Source organism: Cynoglossus semilaevis, chromosome 13, assembly GCF_000523025.1.
Source record: "Cynoglossus semilaevis isolate Cse_v1.0 chromosome 13, Cse_v1.0, whole genome shotgun sequence".
NCBI classification, from domain to species: domain Eukaryota; kingdom Metazoa; phylum Chordata; class Actinopteri; order Pleuronectiformes; family Cynoglossidae; genus Cynoglossus; species Cynoglossus semilaevis.
In genome coordinates, this window is record NC_024319.1 from 15,212,702 (window position 1) to 15,232,465 (window position 19,764).

The 19,764-nt window shown below is 40.0% G+C and overlaps 2 protein-coding genes across 8 annotated transcripts in view; one reads left to right on the forward strand and one right to left on the reverse strand.

Moving 5' to 3' along the window:
- Positions 1-2,557, forward strand: part of nes (nestin) — an 8,557-nt gene extending 6,000 nt beyond the window's left edge. The window contains exon 5 of the mRNA XM_017037666.2: positions 8-2,557. Coding sequence (XP_016893155.1) covers positions 8-2,077 — 2,070 coding nt within the window. The 3' untranslated portion in view covers positions 2,078-2,557. The remainder of the gene's footprint in view (positions 1-7) is intronic.
- Positions 2,558-12,490: 9,933 nt separating this feature from the next.
- Positions 12,491-19,764, reverse strand: part of mef2d (myocyte enhancer factor 2d) — a 92,970-nt gene continuing 85,696 nt past the window's right edge. For 5 of the 7 annotated variants that reach the window (XM_008323836.3, XM_025061503.1, XM_017038037.2 and 2 more), the window contains one exon: positions 14,460-15,415. In XM_008323836.3, coding sequence (XP_008322058.1) covers positions 14,989-15,415 — 427 coding nt within the window. In that variant the 3' untranslated portion in view covers positions 14,460-14,988. Of the gene's footprint in view, positions 15,416-19,764 lie in introns of all 7 variants that reach the window. The other 2 variants (XM_025061501.1, XM_025061502.1) reach the window with 1 other exon arrangement.

Consider the following 19,764-nt stretch of genomic DNA (forward strand, 5'->3'; position numbering starts at 1 on the left):
CCTTCCTGTTGAAGTGGAGGACTATACTGTGTCTTTGGATAAAGCAGTAGAGCATGAGCAGGACAAGTCCTCAGATTCTGAAACCGAGGCTCTCCTTGAACCAACACCTCAATCCAAGACGAGCAGTCCAACATCTGAGGATGAAGCTGGAGAAGTTGTTTTTAATCAGCTAGCTTGCTTTAATGACAGCACAGGTGAAGTAAGACAAGAAATAAGTCCTGGAGTAGAACCAGTTCAGACAGATTTGGAAGATAAGTTGTATCCTGATGGAGAGGAGATGGACACGTGGGATAGTGTAATAGAAAAGAAGGTGGACCTGAAGATGGACAAAGGTGTCAAATATGAAGAAGCAAAAACACAGCATGCTGAACCAGAGGAGGACATATCAGCCAGAGAGAAAGAGCAGGAGCAGGAGAACGTTTGTGAGGGAGATCAAAAAGGAGACCAGATGACTGAACCAGAGAAGGAGGAACAATTACAGGACAACAAACACCGAGAGATTGAAGCACCTCCTGACCACAGAGAGGATGATGAAGATGAAGACTCTCAAAACGTCTCTGTGTCATGGAGGACAGAGTTGGAAGGAGACAGCTACGCTCAGGATAACACTGTGGCAGACACTCGTCCTCTGATTCGATATAAAAGTGATGAGACCGACGCCAACACTCAAGCGTCACACATGGACGAGAGTGAGTCCAGTGAAGGTGACCAGGACAGAAGGATGATGGGAGAACCTGGAAGTGGGATGTGGGGTGAAAACAAAACTAAAAGGTTCGGAACGATGGAAGATCTGTGTGAAGAAGGGGAAGCCATGGACGAGGAATACGACAAAGAATACACTTATGTTGAAGAACGAGATGTCAGCCAGGTTGCTATGGCGTTCAGTGAACCTGCTGCATCAGATACAGTAACAGAAGGTGAAGGAGAAATAATCAAGGATGTCAGTGAGGAATATTCAGATGAAGAAACAGAGGAGTTTATCATTTCCAGGGCTACGCCAAAAGTAGGGTACGGGTACGGTGAGGAGTTAGACACAGACAGACTTGTGGAGCAGGAACTAGAAAACCTCACCACGGAAAGCTACTCTGCTCACTTTGCACAGACGCAGCCGATGAGCGAGAGCGAGGAGATGCTACATCTGCAGGCCGAGGTCGTAGAGAAGATGATGAACGAACCAGAAGAGTCTGACAAAACCAAGGCAGAAGACATGTCTCTGACAGCAGAACCTGCAGTTCAATTGTTTGAAGAGATGTCATCTACCACTACAATTATTGACCAATCGAGAGAGAGCATGGATATCAGAGATTCACAGCCATTAGCTGACGAGGATAGATGTGCTATAGACAAGATAAACAAAGATCTTGAACCCGTTGTGCCCATGTCGGAAGATGTAAAAGATATAAAAACAGAAGAAGTTCCTGACTTTGGTAACAATTTACCTGATATGGGAACAGTACAAGACCCAGACTCTGTTCCACAGGAAAACCAGCAGCGCGAGGGTGCCCCCAGTGGTGACCAAGAAGAATTACATGCTTCTGAGTCTCAGGCACATCTGACTGACAAGGATGTTGAATATCCAGGTGTTCCAGAAACAGCTGAATGGGACATTTTAGGCAGGGAGTGTGAGGAAAAGCATGACAGTGCGCTTGATTCCTCCGATGACCGAGGCTCAGATGAGTGCGTTATGATGCGTGAAGAAGAACCTGTTAAATCCTCCCCTGATACTGTGCCGGCTGGAAATGATATCTTTGTGGATTCATCAAAACTCACAAATACAGAGAATGAAAAAGACACCAACTTCTCTGGTTTCTGGACCTCCTCCTTAGAGACTGGCGCCACCTATCACACAGAGGAGGCCTACCAGGAGCAAACCAACCAGAACCTAAGGTTCGGCGAGAACCTGGAGTGGGAGAATGTGGAGAACCCGAACGTGGTAAATGGAAACAGTCTGGTGGTTAAGAAGGAACAGGAAGTGAAGACGGGGGTGAAGCAGGTGTTAACGAGAATCGTTGTTGATCATTCGGAGGAGTCCGAGGCCGAGGCTGAATCCTGGTCTTCTGGAGAAGAAGCGGTGTGAAATTATAGAAGAGTGATTTCAAAACAATCTAGATGTTTTAGTCAGGAGAAAATGTAATGTTTTTCTGTGAATCTACAATACAATAAACCAAAGTGCCCACTCAAGTAATACTAGCCACCAATGTGCCAACCAAATATTTCTCTTTTCAGTGAGAAAGTCTCAGAGAAAGGTTGGGAGTGTTTGCCCAAAACAACAGTCATTTTAAAGTCATAATGTCTGTTATTCACTGCCTACTGTGATTTTACTGACATATAGAAACTCAGTTAGAGCAGAGGTGTAGGATTCACCGTGTCACACAGAGAGAACAGGGTTTCTGTCTCATTTCATCATCTTGGCTAGTGAAGGCATGACTTATATAAACACACTATGTTGTTTGCTATTGACTTGTTCTAACAAAAGACCCATTCCATTATTTCTTTTTCTCTACTAATGCGGTACATGAAGAGGCTAAAATAAAACATAGATCATATAATAAACAAACAACAAAGTCTCTGTGCTTTTTTTGTGAAAAGACATAATTCTATCTAAAATGTTTTTAGGTCTTTGAATGTTCCTGCTTAACTAAGAGGCAAGTCCCAGTACTAATCATGGTCAAATACATGTTTTTTGGGGTATACCCTGGACACAGACATGGGCTTAAATTCATGCTCATGATCGCCACTGTTAAAAACAAATAAAGGGATGCTGATCATTTGGTTAACATCCCTAAAATAGAAGTTAGCCGGATAATACTGGTTGGACAACTTTTGGTTGTTTCTGTAGAAACTGAAAAGTAAATTTTAAATTTTAAAGCAATTTAACTGACCTGTAGTTAGATGTAGCTTCCTGTGTCTGTGTAGCTATAGTAACCAGAGCACACACATCTTTTAGCATGGGATGTTAGCAAAAAAAAGTTAAATGGTTATATTTGCCAGTATCTGCTACAACGTAATTACAGATATTTTATACTTTTACTGATGATGATTCCTATTTTAATATATATATATATAATAAAATCTGCTGGTATTTTGGGAAAATCTGTATCCAAGGCTTACAGGAAGCAGACCCATCCCAGCCACGGAAAACATCCTGGGCCAAATCACATGCATATTATAAGCTGTGGCGACACATGCAGACATTAACAGCTGAAGTGATTCATCCTCCAGTAATAGAAGACACAGCAGATGATTGGATACTGTGAAATGCATTTGAAACAGGGTTTAAAAAGCTTGAACCTCCATGATACAGGTGAGCTCTAAATCTGACAAACACACAGTGGCTTTGACAAAAAATACCGCTGCAGAGTCACAGTCAGTAAATACAGTTTTAAATGTTCAAAACAAATTGATCAATTATGGCTGATGTCAGAGGTCAATTGCTTTAATACACACACACAGAAGAAATGTGTATTCTAGCAAAAAGAGTCAACAAACACAACTGCTCTCTACACTGCAGCATCATGCATTTCCATTTCCTTTAGACTCTGACTCTGTGTGTGTGTGTATGTGTGTGTGTGTGTGTGAACTTGGCCACGTCCCAGCTTCACTGACCTCCAAACAGACGAGGCAACAAAGAAAACAGCCATTCTATTCCATCACCCTATGAGCTGGTCAAGGAAAAAGGACAAAGGGGGGACGAATGTGTCACCGTGAACATCCCCTCGACTCCACCACCTCCCCCCGGTCATGCAGCCACTTCACCAAACAATGTCTGCCATTTTAGCCTCGCTTTCGTATTTTGAAAGGAAGGAAGCTGCTGAGTAATTCTGCAGAAGTACTGCAGTGGTATAACAGTATTACTGCATCTGTCTGACCTGTCTCTGGGCTCCATCCATCAACAGAGCTGCCCCCACTGACCACACTCACTTATCACTGTTAGGAGGACAATAACTGCCTTCAGAGTCGCTGGTACAGAAGGAACTAAAAGGTTTGGGTTGATGTATTTTTTACAGTTTAATAAAAAGAATGTGTAGAAAACAAAGCTACTTTTCTCTAATTTCAACCTTTATTTTAAAAATCCTAAAACAGCTAAATGTTTGAAAAAAAAATTAGCATTTTAACATTTGTTATGACTACCTACGTTTTATTGGGCTACTGATTACATAATATACAGTACACATCCTCAGTTGCAGCTCAGTTGCAGTAAGCCCAGCTTTCTGAAGAATCTAACCAGTTAGTCCATTTACTGACTTTATATATTAGTACATTCTTGCATCATACAATGACATGAGCTGCTCTCAGATAACAACCTAATTACAAGAGACATAGTAAAGCATTACTATAGTACATAGATCAGTGAAGTTGTTACCCTGGCTAACTTGCTAACTGCTAACACATAAATATGAAGGGTTGTTTTAAACAGAAATAAGTCCAGTCATATAGAATGGCTTATATTAGGAATCTAATTTTTTGTTTTTGCTCATTTTCTTTTTTGACTTTTGACTGCACAGTATCTACTAACATTATGATAGTAGAGATATTCATAATAAATGATCACAGTGAATTACCAGATTGTCTTTAATCGACTGTTGAATATAATGTATGATATAATATGATATTAGTTCAAAAATATATATGAACAAATCCTCAAGTGTGTTGATTCAAAAGTTTGAGTAAAGCATCAGAGCTGCGATTAAATGATCTCTGTGTGTGTGTGTCATGGTTAAAGTTGAATCTGGAGACATTGAGCAGACTACACTCATTTGCTGCCATATCATTCTGAGGTTGACTTTATTCACTGATGGCTGCGTGAATCAGTTCATGTTTCTTGGCAGCTCCATGGAGTAAATCCCACTGACCCTGAGTCAAAGCTGCAGACTACAGCACACGTTCACTCTTTGCCAAGTTTCACTAACAAGCTCCCTGGTTACCAACCAAACTTGGCAGAGCAGCTAATCTGTGTGTGTGTGTGGTGACACCACAAAATAGTCAGAAAACACACACACAGGTGGAAGGTGACAACAAACGCCTGTAAGAACCTGTGAATTTGACAATGATCATGGGACTGGACTTGTCACCTGTCTCCTTCTATTTAAGGATAACTGTTTTTTATAAATATTCTCTATAAATAGAAGACTCCTCTATTGACACTGAGCACTATGATAAAGAGGCAAAAACATTTACTGAGAGTGAATATCAAACACTAAAACACTTGCAGCAGTAGAATACAGTTACTGAGATTATTTAGATGTAGAAAAAAGGGTGAAAATAAAATATATATATCACTAACTAATAAAGTTTTAGTCTGGTCGAGAAAGCTCTTTTTACAGCCATTCATATTTAACCTTGATGACAGAGCACAACCATATCACTAAGTGGCAGAAATAAATCAATAATAATAACAAAAATAAATCAATAAAAAGTGAGAAATAAGCCATGGAGGAATGGGATATTTAGGAGAGGGTGTTGCTGTGAGTGTGAACCTACTCTACTGCTCCAACTGTGACCAATGGCTTTGTGCCACTGCTTATAACCATGGGGGAGGAGTGTGTGTGTGTGTGTGTGTGTGTGTGTGAGTGCATGAACTAGGTCCATTAGAGGACTAAGAGTGAACCTCTTTCAACCTCTTTGTAGTGGTGCGTGTGTGTGTGGACATATGTGATGTGCCATCCGTCTTCCTGTCTCTATTGATTGACTATGTGAATGATGGACGAGGGTCCTCCCACCTCAGATGTCCATTACATGTCAGCTGCTACAGGACAAGCAAACACGTCACGTAATAAATCTGAATCTCTGCTGGAAGCTAAATTGAACCTAATTAACACGATGCATTCAGGTGCTCCTGTAGTTCTGGAGCTGGACTAGAAATGATAGGATGTTGTATGCCTGTTGCAATTTTCTTCCTGATGGACGATTCACTTACAGAAGGTACATCATATATATATGTTTATACAGTATATGTACATATTAGTATAGATAGATAGATAGATATATAGATAGGTAGATAGATAGATAGATAGATAGATAGATAGACAGAGGTAGGTTCTATATCACAGATACACTGTACTGTATCTATTGTTCATGCTGACGTCTTGCAGGGATCAATACATCAATAATATAAATCAATATGTTTGATCACTAATGCAAAGTCTCCTATTCACCAATGCATTTTTAATGCAGTCAACACAATGGAGGGGAATCACTAATAAACTGTCATTGTTTCGGTGTTGGAAAAAAAGTTTTAAAAATCCATGCTGTAATAATGTGATTTTGAACAGACTATGTGTTTTCTTGTACACATAAACTATTAAACAAACCAACCAGTGAATTATGTACGTGGAACTGTTGTCTGCTCCTGTGTGGAAAAAGAAATTGCTGGCTGCAGCTTTTCAGTTAACATACGCTGCAGTTGGTGTAAAACTATTGTTCCCAGTTGCTGTATCTGGAACATTTCTGCTTTTCAGTCAGTGACAGTCGACTTCTGTATAGTCCAGTCCGTCACTGAACGTTGCAGTCTGTTTTGCAGGCATTTCTGTCTTAACACATGACTCCTGACATTTGCAGCCTATTCCACCAGCCCTTTGGTGCTGCCCCTTCACACCAGCTGAGCATTTTAGTGTGGCATCAGAACTTAATCACGGCACCATCCGCTCATGAGTCACCAGCCTGTATTAAAACAGTGGATGTTGCATCGCAGAGTGCAATCTGTCAGCGACAGCTGAGAATAATCCTTCCTGAAAACAATATGAGTAAAGGTCGTGACCTGGAGGTTTGAATCTACAGCCATGTCACGCGTTATCACAAAGGACCAGTTGCTGAGTCACCGTGATCAAAATTTTTTTTTTTTTTGTGGGGAGGTGAGGGGGGGCATGGTAACCATTTGAAACTCTGATGTCCACTGTGTGCCGGTCAAAAATCTTACACCCTAAGTTGAATGGCAGCCTTCTATATTACCAGCACAGAGATATCATTTGGAACATTGAAAAAATATCTAATGCAACAACTCAGACTTAAAGGATAAGTAAGGTTCCAAGACGTTCCCTTCTCATCATAGTACAATAACTACAGCCAGGTACTGCAGGGTATCAGAGAGGGTCCTACTTCTTTACTGGAGGAAGTACTATAACTGTCATTGAGCAAATACTGTTGTTTTTTTATATAAGATGAGACGCAATATGATACAATAAGATATGGTACGATATGATACAATACGATATGATACAATATGATACGATATGATACAATACGATATGATACAATACTATATAATGCTATACAATACAGCACGACACAACAATGCAATGTGATGTGATGAGACTATACTCATCACCCACATTGGGGAAATTCAAATGTTACAGAAGTAAATCTGCCAAATGGTAACATGAAAAAGTCAGGAAAATACATCGATTCAGCAACCATCCTCAAACATGTTTCATCATCACACTGGCTGAATTTAAGCCTTGGTCACTGGTGAGGACCTTTAAAATGTGGGAGTGGTTTTGAAAAGATCATTAGCCTGTTCACATCAGAGCTGGTACAGACATCTGGTCTGGATGCCTCTCAGATACCTCCCTGGGGAGGAGTTTGAAGGAGGAGAACACTGAGCTGCTCAAGGACACAGGGGTGGACAGATCACAGATCTTCAGGAGGGTTTGGAAATGTATTTGTATTCTCTTGTTGGAAACAAGAGCTGGCTGTCTAAAAATATATGTTTAGGTTAGAGTGTTGTAAACAACAGCTAACAGTGTTATGTACGTCAAACATTTAAGAAACAGTTTAAATAATTTTTCCAAAGCAAAAAATGTATCCTTCAATGTATCAAATTACGTTTTTTGAAAAACTGTTTTTGTATGTTGAGATCAAATCAAATTGAGGAATGAAATATTTTATCAAAGCATTTTTAAACGCAGGCTTAGATCAGATATCAATGGGACGGGCGGCCCCATGGCTGGTGTGTCTGTGTGTGTTCGAGTGAGTGTGTAACTTTGTGTGTATGTCGGTGTGTGTTTGCAGCAGAAATCTAATCAGTGTGTGCAAATGTAATTTGTTTTACAACAGGTCACGCCCATGAAGCCACCTGACACAAAGAAAGAGAGAGAAAGAAAGAGAGAGGGAGGATGCTTTGGAGTCCCATCCAATAAAAAACCTCATCAACAACCACAAACGCTGAATCAGACAAATGTTCCTGATGCAGACCTGGGACCAGGGTCAGTGCTGGGACATCAAAACACACCACCGAATCTAAAGAAAAACATGCTAACACTCCAGTCTGTGTGAACTAAAAACTATTTCTCCGTCTGCCAAGAAAATGAATAATGTACAGGAGCTGCTGGTCTACTGCTGCCTCCTTTGGTCACTCCATGTCTATCAAAGGGTCTGAGCACAGAAGTGACTGACTAGCATTAAGTTGGTTAAACAAGTAAATGTCAGCGCCCCCTTGCTTTCACTTAAAGATTGATACCATAAAGGAAATTCACATTTTTGCCACAAAAACAAAAAACAACAAATTCCAAATGTACGATGTGTTTTTGTATTTTTAGATTGGGTTTAAAGGTAATGTTCTAAATGAGGAAGTTTGATTTAAGGATATGGTAGTGGCATTTATAGAAGACGGTCAAGAAAAGGGTTAGGGTATCTATTATGACTGAGAGAGGGAGAGATGGAGAGAGAGAGAGAGAGAGAGAGAGATTGTGAAGTTATTATTAGAAACCTGTTGAGGCAGAAGTGAGTGTCTGTCTGAGACATGAGCTCAATGGCTGCTGTGAACAAAACCAGCTGCTACTGCCAGCTGACAGTCACAGTCACCACATGAACAAGCACCAGTCCTCAACCCAGTGGAACTCTGTTAACGGGAAAACATCTTTGCCTTACAACTAAGATCAAGGCCCAGTCATTCTGTGTGGAATCTCCCATTGTTTTCTCCCATTACTCCAGTTTCCTCCTACAGCTGAATATTAGGGTTAGCTGTTCACTATAAATAAATTGACCATAGATGTGAATGTAAATATTGTTCTCACCTTGTCTTCCTGCAATAGGCTAGCAAACTGTCTAGGGCAAGGGTCTCAAACTCTTTTCATTCTTACATTAGTCATAAAGCATTTTTAATTAATACTTGTAAATAAATGTAAGAAATTGACTCAAAATAAAATGATTATTGATTACGGATGTTTACAGACCAGAAGTAACTCACGGGTTGTGACCCGCCCTCTACCGACTACTGCTGCTACTGTGTCAAGCCAACCCAACAACCCTGAAAAGGACACATTCAAATTAATTATCAACTTAACTTAAGCACTACAATTTTTGCGGGGTTGTTATAAATTCCAGGGGAACCCAATCTGACTCTCTGTCATTGCTGTAAGATGCAATCAATGGGTTATTTTATGAAGTTTAGTTTTTCTGAATGAAATTAGGCAGAACAACCCTGAAATGACAGGTATGTATATGACTGTTATTTATTTGTACTGTAGGTTTTCTACTTATCACTTTTCAATTTATCAATTTCCCACAGCTTCCTGTTGCACAATTTATCGTGTATTTAATAATAATAATTTTTAATTAATACACGTCTTTGAAAGCACCAAAGGCCAAACTCCAAGTGGCAGAAAAAACACCTTACGTTTGTGAAGAGCAAATTAATAAAACCGGTTGACTGTAGCGACCCCTGAAAAACGAAACCAAAAGGAGAAAGAAAGATCGTTTTTAATAAGCTTAAAGTGTACCTCACACTAGCGCTGGTTTGCAGTTCGACTCATTTAGCAGCGTCACTTCCGTAGGCTGAAAAAACAACAACACACAAACCACAATCAGAAAACATTAGACTGGCCTCTAGTGGCAAAATGACAGAATCTCACCATGAAGGACACCAGACTCAATGCGTCTGTAGGTCAACTTGTCTATTTAATATATAAAATACGGTAGAACATACGCAAAAAAGAAGGAGAAGAAGAAAGAGGAGGAAGAGGAAAGGGAGGAGAAGAAGGAAGAGGACGAGACCAATGATACTTTGGTACAATAACAAACACTTGTAGTTTTGTAAAAGCAGTATAGAACTTGTAATAACATATCAGTGCATACTTTATTTATGAAAATATACACAAATTGTATATCATTCTCCAAAAAACAACAACAAAAATGATCTTTACAACAAAAAAAAAGCAGACTAGCCAAACACAATATATTAGCTATAATTTATTTTAAACTTTTTTTTTCGTACTTTTTCTCGTCTTAAACGTAGTATTTCTGTATGGTGTATATTTGTGTTGTTATTACATTTTATTTATTTCCTATAACATGAGTCACTTGTCTCTTGTCCATGCATTGACATCATTGTCTGGTCACAAATAAGTTAAAAATGTGTCACCACCCTCCCACCCCTCCCTCCATGTCCTGTGACCAAAAATGGACAGAAAGGTTTTTGTACAATGAACAATCTTCTATAAAAGTTGCAGCATTGAAGCAGTTTTTTCTCTTTTTGTCATTCAGCGACTCTGTCAGTGTCCACGTCCCAAAACCACGTTTCATTGTTGCCTTTTATGGTACACATCCTTTAAAATCTGGCAACAATAGTGACACCCCCCTTTCAGAGAGAAAAAAAGCAAATTCCCAAGAGAAAACAGAAAAATAATATATATTTATAGAATATTTTATATAATAAAATAAAATAAAATTCCAAAAGAAAAAAAGATACCTACACAAGAAAAACAAACTAAAGCTGTATTTCTCCAGCATCACTCAGCTCAGTCAAAGCTGCCTAATGATTAGAATATTTATTAGAATAATATTAAAAGTCAGAGAACAGTTAAAGCAGACTGTCACCAGCACAAAGTTACACTTGGAGGTGAGTGAGAGCTTTAAACAGCATCCCACCAGAGAAAATGTTTTGTTTTTTTGTGTGTTTTTATTTTTATTTTTATTTCCTCCCCAGGAGAGAAATTTTCATTATTATTTTTAATTTCCCAGCACGATTGTCTTTCAGTTTTTGTGATCATTGCGACTCCTAGTGTTCATCTTTAGAACGAGTCAGTGCGTCTTCACCCGCAGGCCTCTGTGGTGAGGCCGCCATTTTTGTTTGGTATTATTGTTCTAACTTATGGCTTACAGCGTTAACAGAGCATTCACAAGTGGATGACGTCAACGACAGTATTGGACACGTGATATCTGAGGCATGAGGCAGCTTTTGGAGGTCTGTAAGCATTAATGTCAACTTATTAGCAAGAGTGTGTTTTCATACTCTGAAAACTGTTAGCTGGTATTTGATATTGTTGCAGCATTATGTCCTTTCACTACTAAAAACAGGGGGGAAGCCTTTTACAGACATTCCTTGAGACCATAGACATACATAAGATATATATATATATATATATANACCTAATCTCGATAGGCTCAAATTACAAAAAAAACAAATTTACACATTTTTGCAAATTTACCTAAAAAATGTCGGGTGTCAACATTCTTGAAGCACTTTTGAAGTGTATTTTAGGGTAACTTCAAATAGGACTCAATTAAAGAAGATCATTCCTGTCTACTTACAGTCTAGTTCTGCAACCAGGCTCTTATTGGACAGTCCTTTTGCAGACAGCCACATAGGGTGTCCATTCAGAAGCGCCTTACTTTATCACCTTTTTTCCTCTAAACAGGACTACTGTTTACAAAATGACATCATGTGATATTAAAAAACCCTAAATGAGACCATAAGGAACATAAACTATGTTCACAATTTACAGATTAGACAAACTAGAATGGGGATGTTTACTGTATTTCTTCCCTGGTTTTATGGGCTGCAGACCAGACCGAAACACGTAATACTAGTCCTGGTTAGCTAGGTCCATTTCTGATATACAACCAATAAACTGCAGGATGTGTTGCAACACACCACTCTGTTCAATGTGAGTGCTCTGTAAATGTAGGGTTAAAACTTTTTCTCAACAGTCTCAATAGTCAAAGCAGATTAGCGTTCACTAACACTGATGTCGATAAGTGGGAGGCGGATACACAGAGAGATGAGAAAAGCAAAGGATGATGGGAAAATGTACATCAAGACTAGGAGTTAAAAAATGAAGATGTAATGACCCAAAGATAATTTGATTCTTAGTCATTTTGGAGCTGAGGTCTGGATTAACTCCAACAGACGTGGAGGGTGACTGTACCGCAGAGATGTTTTTGTTGGTGTTAGTAAGAGCGTGTCATCTGGAGAAGTGGTTATGGGTAAGTGACGGGGGGGGGGGGGGGGGGGGGGGGGGGGGGGGGTGAGGGGTGTCAGTCAGATGGATGTGGTGAAACTCAAAGCGTTGGATTTGGGAGGTAGTTATTAAAGATGAGGGCTTGTTCTGAAACCTCCAGCATAACTACTACAATAATCTTCAAGGCTTTAACATCAGAGACTGGACGAGGGCTCAGAGTGATGTCAGAAAAAAAAAAAAAAAGATTACGTTGGTTTTTACTCCTCAGCACTATGTTGGATCCTTGGACAATTTTAAGAGACAACATGACATCCTTCACAGCAAATCTGCTTTTTTAATAAAACTTCAGCCAACCAGTGAAAGGTGAACGATATATGTGTATATATTTTTAAAAATGCAGACACATGGCTTTTAACAAGAGAAACTCTTCAAAACAACAGTCAACAGGGCGGGGCATCCTTGGCGATGATCTCACTTGTTTTGTACTGTCACCTCAGTGTGTTTCAGAGTTTTACTGATATGTGAGTCAGATGATTATACAGTTGTTGTTCTTATTTGTTCTGATGCTGCAGAATATTCAACAGATTCACATCTGTGAACAGAAACAGTATGTGTGATAACCTAACTTTTTTCATTGCAAGATTTTAGTCCGGAGTATTTGCACTGCACTTGGTGCGCGAAGGCTCCTAATTAGTATTATTATAATTTTTTTGTAAATGACACATTTTTGTTTCAATGTTTTCAAACAACATTAAAGTAAATGGATTCTGTGTTAAATAATGAAACAAATAAAACAAAACTTAAATTAAAAAGTGCAAAACTCTTTGTTGTCGATGATTGTTTCTTTACGTTTGCAGCTGGTCGAGTGAGTCTAACGCTAGTGAGTGTGTGTAAGTGTGTTCATGTAAGTGTGTGTCAGGGGGTATTAGGTAAAGTGCGCTCAATCAGTGACAGAGTCTGAAATGACGCTCCCTCAAAACAGTCCCGGTCACCAGGCTCCTCCTTCCCTTTGCACCTCAATTGCGCCCTCTTGAGGACTTAGTACACGGTATATACACACATAAATAATTATTCATAAAAAAGAGAGAGAGAGAGAACGATCCACTGAGAATAAATCAGTTTGCTTCAGTTGCTGTTGCTGTTTCCTTGCGTTGAGGGATATCTTGAATACATTTATATACAATCCCTGTGGTCTGGTTGTCGTCTCCTGCCCCAGATGCAGAGCTGCCCTTTCTGCTGCCTGATGCTGTTTAAATATATATATATATTTATATTGATATATAAGATCTGTTTTTTTTTCTCAAAACCTTCCAAACACCTTAAACCCTACCACACAAAAGCCACAAAGGTTATAGATTGCCTATGTACACAGTTCCTCACCATTGGCTTCACAAAAATAGCTTCTGCTGTGCATCGTGTGTTTAGGTCGATGAAAACTGAAAAAAATTAGCAAAATCTGTCCCACTGAGGTAACAAACCTGTTTACACAAACACATACACACAATATAACACACACACACACACAGCCATACACACGCATGGTGCTCTCAGCATCTGTAGTTGACACGATGTGGCAGAAAGAGAAGTGTCGGTGTCGCGTGTGGCTGCGCCGTCGCAGCTCGTCCCTGATTCAAAGCAAAGTCTGTACCTCAGACACGAATCAAGTTCCTGGTCTTTTTCTATTGTTTACAGCAAATCTGCGGCGGTTCAGGCTGAAGAGGCAGGACGGAGGTGGGGCTGAGGCGGCCATCATTCGTCTACAGGGCCAAGTTTTCTCATTTAGTGTCTTCATATGAATAGAAACCAAATCCACACTCTAAAGATCAAAAGTCAAGACAGAAGAATAAAACTCCACACTTAAAATATAATAAAATAGAATAAGAGCTGAACGGCTGAGGCTCTTAGAAAAGAAGCAACGATTCCAATGCAACAGCAACGTCAGGCCGACGTGGACAAAGATGTGGACGAATTTAGCGGCGCTGACATCATTATAGCAATAACGTTTTCAAACCAAGGACCCCAGTCATTGACAAAGTCCAAGAGGCTTAATTTAGAGTTTGGATTTTAGACAAAAAAACGTGATTCAAAAATGTGTTTGTGTGACAAATAGTTTCCTGGTTTGTTGGCTTAACTCCTCTGTTTGTTTATATGTATATATATATATATATATATATATATATACACATATACATATACATATATATATATATATATATATACATATATATATATATATATATATACATATACATATATATATATACATATATATATGTTTGTGTGTGTGTTTTTCCACATAGCATACAGATGTGGGCCACTCCTGGCATTAATGTAGCGCTGTCTGAATTCATCTGGTCCAGATGAGATGGATCCTTTTTTCTGTCAGATATAAAGTGTTGTGTTATATGTTTTGACCAATTGTGGCCCAGGTCGTCACCAGTTCTGCTTCATCCCGCAGCCCAGATGTTGCAAACAGAAGCAAACAGCCAGTGCCATCGTTAAATGCCATATTTAGGGCAAGTGAAAGTGTTATGTGATGAAGATGTGGAGAAGATTTAGTCCAGAAATATTTTGTTTCCTGGGATTAGAGTTCAGACTTGGTGTACACTGTCGTATGTGTACAGCCAATGGGATCTTTCTGCTTGTGTGAGGTCACTGTGGACATAGCTACAGGGTCAGCAACATGTATGCGTGTGTGTGTGTGTGTGTGTGTGTGTGTCTGGGGGTCTTGCTGTTGGTGGGGTCTTGTATAAATAAGCCGCACGTCCTCCATCTGTCCGTCTATCCATCTGTCCCTCCTTCTGCTGGTGCTTTATGTCCAGGTGTCCAGTCTCATTCTCTTCACGTTGGTCCCATCCTGCTCCTGTGGTTCAGTCGATGAGGGCCGCAGGAGGACCATGGTGGGCTGCTGGGACCCGCCGCCTGCCTGGTGGTAGTCCTGGCCCCCGACTCGTCCGTGGGTGCCATCGTCCCGGTCGCTGCCCTCGTACGAGCTGCCATTGCTACTGAGGCTGTCGACCGGAGAACGACCTTGACCTCCTGCCTCTAGACGCAAGCTTCCAGGATAAGCGACCGAAATCAGACCTTGTCCGTGGAGTTGACCTCCACCTCCAACAGCGCCGCTAGTAGAGCAGGGGGTGCTGCGATCTCGGTTTGGGGACACAGGTTCAGATTTGATGTTAATGTTGGGGTTCGTGTTGACAGTGAGAGCAGCGCCCTGAGTGAGGTTTCCCACTGGCCTGGAGAGACAGAACAGGGAAAACAGAGAGTGAGACTAACATTCCAGTTTAGTAGAAACTTCTTTAAAATGACCAAGAAACCAAACCATGTGTTAGAAAATGACATGAATTAATCATGGTCTGTTCTTTAACACTTTTAACTATAGATTAACCTTAGGTTAATGGTTAACCTATGCTTAATAAAGAGGCAAAGATAGAAATAAATCCTGAACATGAACAGATTTCAGTTCAAATACAATCACAGCCAAGTAGACTAAAAGGTAAATTCAAGGAATATAAATAATAATAAAAATTAACAGTGTTAAAAACTAATGTCTTCTTAATAATAATTGAAACAATGGCCTTATTACCTTCTTGAAAATAGTTATGTTTACCAACAACTTTGATCAGCCACACGGTGGCGCCAGCATTTATTCCCGCTAACAGGTAGAACATTTTTCCTGTGCTGTATACAAATTTCGGGCTTCGGCAGATTCCCAAAGAGAATGCAATGCCCATGACAAACTGTGTGACACCTTCGGCCACTGGGTGGAGTTGTTTGTCCACTTTGATGGAGGCAGACACAAAAGAAAGAGAAACCTCTTTCAAACTCTTTTGTTTCCCAATGATCTAATATAACGAAATACAAAAGATTAGCCAACCAAACACGTGACCTCAGCTTCTTATCGATATAAGCTATTGAAGGTGTATATGTTGCTTTTCTGGTCTTGATGATCATTTTAGATTCACCTCCACATTGTAACTGCATTTCTTGCATTTCTACCAATTCTTCATTCTCACCGCTTCACTCTGTTCCATAATCTAATGATGAACATAGATTCACGATCCCTAAAAAGTTGTCTTCTATCTGCCACTAAAACCAAAGTGAAATTTATCACACAGCTGCTCCAGTCCATCTATCTATCAATTGCACGGCGTTTCACACTGCTCAGCATTAAAGCCTTAAAAACATGTGTTTTATCATCCAGTGGTAGCAAAACAGTTTTAAGCAGGTGTTTGTTTCTCATAATTTCTCATTTTTCAGCTGCACACTCTTCTTTGCTCCATCATTTCTCATCTCTTCCTAATCATCTGAATCGTAACGCATCACTATCAGTTTAAACCAGCTCAAACCTGTGTCCGGATGGTTAAATAAATTGTCAGTTAATAACTTAAAAATGTTAGTAACTATGGCAGTAATTCCAAACTAATTTTTCTCCAACTAAAAAAAAAAAAAAAAAAAAAAAATTGTGACTGTGATGAGGCAGAAATATTTGCTCAGGTTTAAACAAAGAAACCTGCTTCTTTAAAGAGAACCATTAACAAAGTGTTTACCTTATAATTCTCACAGTTACGTGAAAACTGACTGAACAGGATAACAACGATGGAAAGTCAACAAATCTTCTATGTTTTACTAATGACCCATTAGTCTGGTTTGAACCAGTTTTTCTCTTTGTGTCACAAGAATGGGCGCTTTTATGAGAGGGTGTAACTTTATTTACGCCTTCAAAGAAAACGTGCGTCCATAAGAGAAGAGGAAACTCTTTATCGACTTTGGAAGAGGAACAACCGTGGCTTCAATAAGCTAAATAAATATGCAACACTGACACCAAGTTGGGTTTCAATGACAACGACCATCTAAATCAGATAATTTTTTTTTTTTGGAAAATAATTTGTAAATATTGAACATAGAGGTTTCACAGTAGAGCTAAGTATTTTGGTTTGTGAACAAAATTGAAAAAGGAAAAAATCCGTATCATGATCTACTTTTATCATCTACATTTCCAAATTTCAAAATGTCCAATTATTTTTAACCAAGTAATGATCACATGACTTGAACTCGAAAATAATGATTCCTGTTGCTGCCACTTTATCACTCTTTGTCATTTTGGTGGTGAACACCTCCTAGTGGTACATTCTGTCTCTAGCATCCCAAAGAATACCACAGCTAAACTAACAATCTTTTTTTAAAAACTTACATCCTGTCTGTTTCTAGTGACCTGTCCAAAGGGGCAAAAAAAGAGTTGGGGGCCAAGCCAAAATTATCTTGAAATGTTGTACAAGAGTCTGAAGGAAAGCACCGTACCTTTTAACAAGACAGCCTGGTCCAGATACTTCCATGTCCACTGTCAAGCCAAACTGCCCACAGTGGTAAATATAGCCAGCAAAAACCATCAGTAAACAACAGACACAGTGACAAGCATCTACTGGATATATATAAAGACCTGGATATTACAAGAGAGCCAAGTCATCCACTGTTGTCCTAGTTTCAAGTGCTTCCAAAACTTTTTGACTTCTTACATGCATGGAAAATCATCAGCATGATTTTTATTTTCTACCATGCAATTGTTTTTGCCTTTGTCTAAGTCTGCAAGGTTGAAAAGTTCACGGCTTTGTAGGTGTGAAAGTTTTCTCAGGTTACTTTGGTTTTTCTTTCTCAGACAAAAGGCCCCGAGGAGTGAATTAGCTGGAGCTCATTGATCATAGGTGTAAATCTAAGTGTACATTGATTTTTTTACTGTACCTCAGTAATGTCACTTTGGCAAGACACTAACCTGACTAACTACATCATCCACTGAGATCCAAAGTCTTTCAGGGGCTGGCCTTACAGCCTATGACCTGTGAAACTCAACTACGCAGTCTAAGAATAATAAATGCAAAATGAATGTAGGACAATAACAGACAACCTTGACCATCATGTGCATTACTTTAAGGAACTTCATACTTGTGTCTCCACTCTCACTGATTGGTGACAGGTGCACTGTACAAACACTTTTAATTGATTTAACAGTTGGATCTCTGATCGATATATATGGTTGTCCATCCATCCACCCATTAATCCATCCATCCATCCAACCATCCATCATTCATCCAACCATTATCTCCTTCTTATTCTTTCCCAGGGTCACAGGGGCCATTTGAATTGTCCACAGGTGAGTTTTGGAGTACACCATGGACAGTTCTCCAGTCCATCAGAGGGTGACATATAACCATTCAAGCTCACATGTAGTCCAACCAGAGCACCCAAAGAAAGTCAACACACAGACAACACGTAGACTCTCTACAGAAAGACCGACTGGGCTCCAACCAGTCAACCAATGAGCTTCTTGTTGTGAAGCACATATTTCAAACTTAAGGGCCTTGGACCAAATCCATCAAGTGTTCTAACAACATTTTCCACCATGTCTGGTTGTCAAACAATGAAAACATGTTAGAAACAACAATGGAGAAAGAAATGCAAAACATCCATTTGCTTGAATGCTCCTCTTTAGCTGAAGACTCGAACATTTTCTGTTGTCTGTGATCCTTATTCTCTGTCATCTCTCAGTGTTATAGTTCTGTCAAACCAAGACTTAATGTCTCCACCCTGACACTGTGGTTCTGCATCATATGCTGGATTTTTCTCTGGGAAGAGTGGGGGGTAGTTGTAGAAGTCTGTGACAACTTATAAGAACCTCAAATAGAATTTGACTCTGTGAGCTGTCCTCTAATGACAAATAAAGTCAAGAGTGGTTTATTAAACTATACAAACAGTTGTATAGGAAACAAGATCCAGAGAGAGAGAGATTGAATGCTTTAAAACTTACTTTGGTGACACCGTCTGTGTGTCTACCTGTGTCTGCACTTTAATCAAACCCTCCAACCAACACCCAGAGCACCTCCCAACTCCTCCAGTCCTCCTCCTTGGGATTTTAGGCTGAGTGGAATCTGTCACTGATCCAGATCCGCCTGTTGACACTGCACTATGGCTCGTTTCTCTGACGGTGTTGGCAGGGATTTTCAGCTTGTGCCGTTCTCTCTCCATCTCTCTCTCTGTTTTCAGCGTGACTCGGTCGTGCTGAATGTGAAGCCCCCCAATTACTGCTTTTTGCCCCTCGGGTGTGTTCTAATATGTCATATCATGAGCCATCTGCAGCACTGTATCTCTAATACTCCCTCAATTACTGGCAGACTGAGAGGAGTTAGGAGATACGTCTCCTTCAGGCAATCTGGGTCTGTGACACACACACACACACACACACACACACACAGAAACATGAGCACTCTTGCTGTTTTACATACACATGCACCTTTTCTTACAAAACCTACACACACACTTGCTTCCTCTCTCTCTCTCTCTCTCTCTCTCTCTCTCTCTCACTCACACACACACACACACACACACACACACACACACACACACCCTCTCTTAACGTCTCCCGCTGTGCCCACTTCATCAAGCCTGCGTGTCGCTACTCGGGCTATTGCAGGTAGATGGATGGCGGTGCCACAGGGGTGCCGTTGTTATGGCGAGTGAAAATGGCCGAGTCAGCGGTGCCGTGACAGTGATGAAGGCAGGAGCGGCAGCATCAACCCCCCCACTCCCTGCC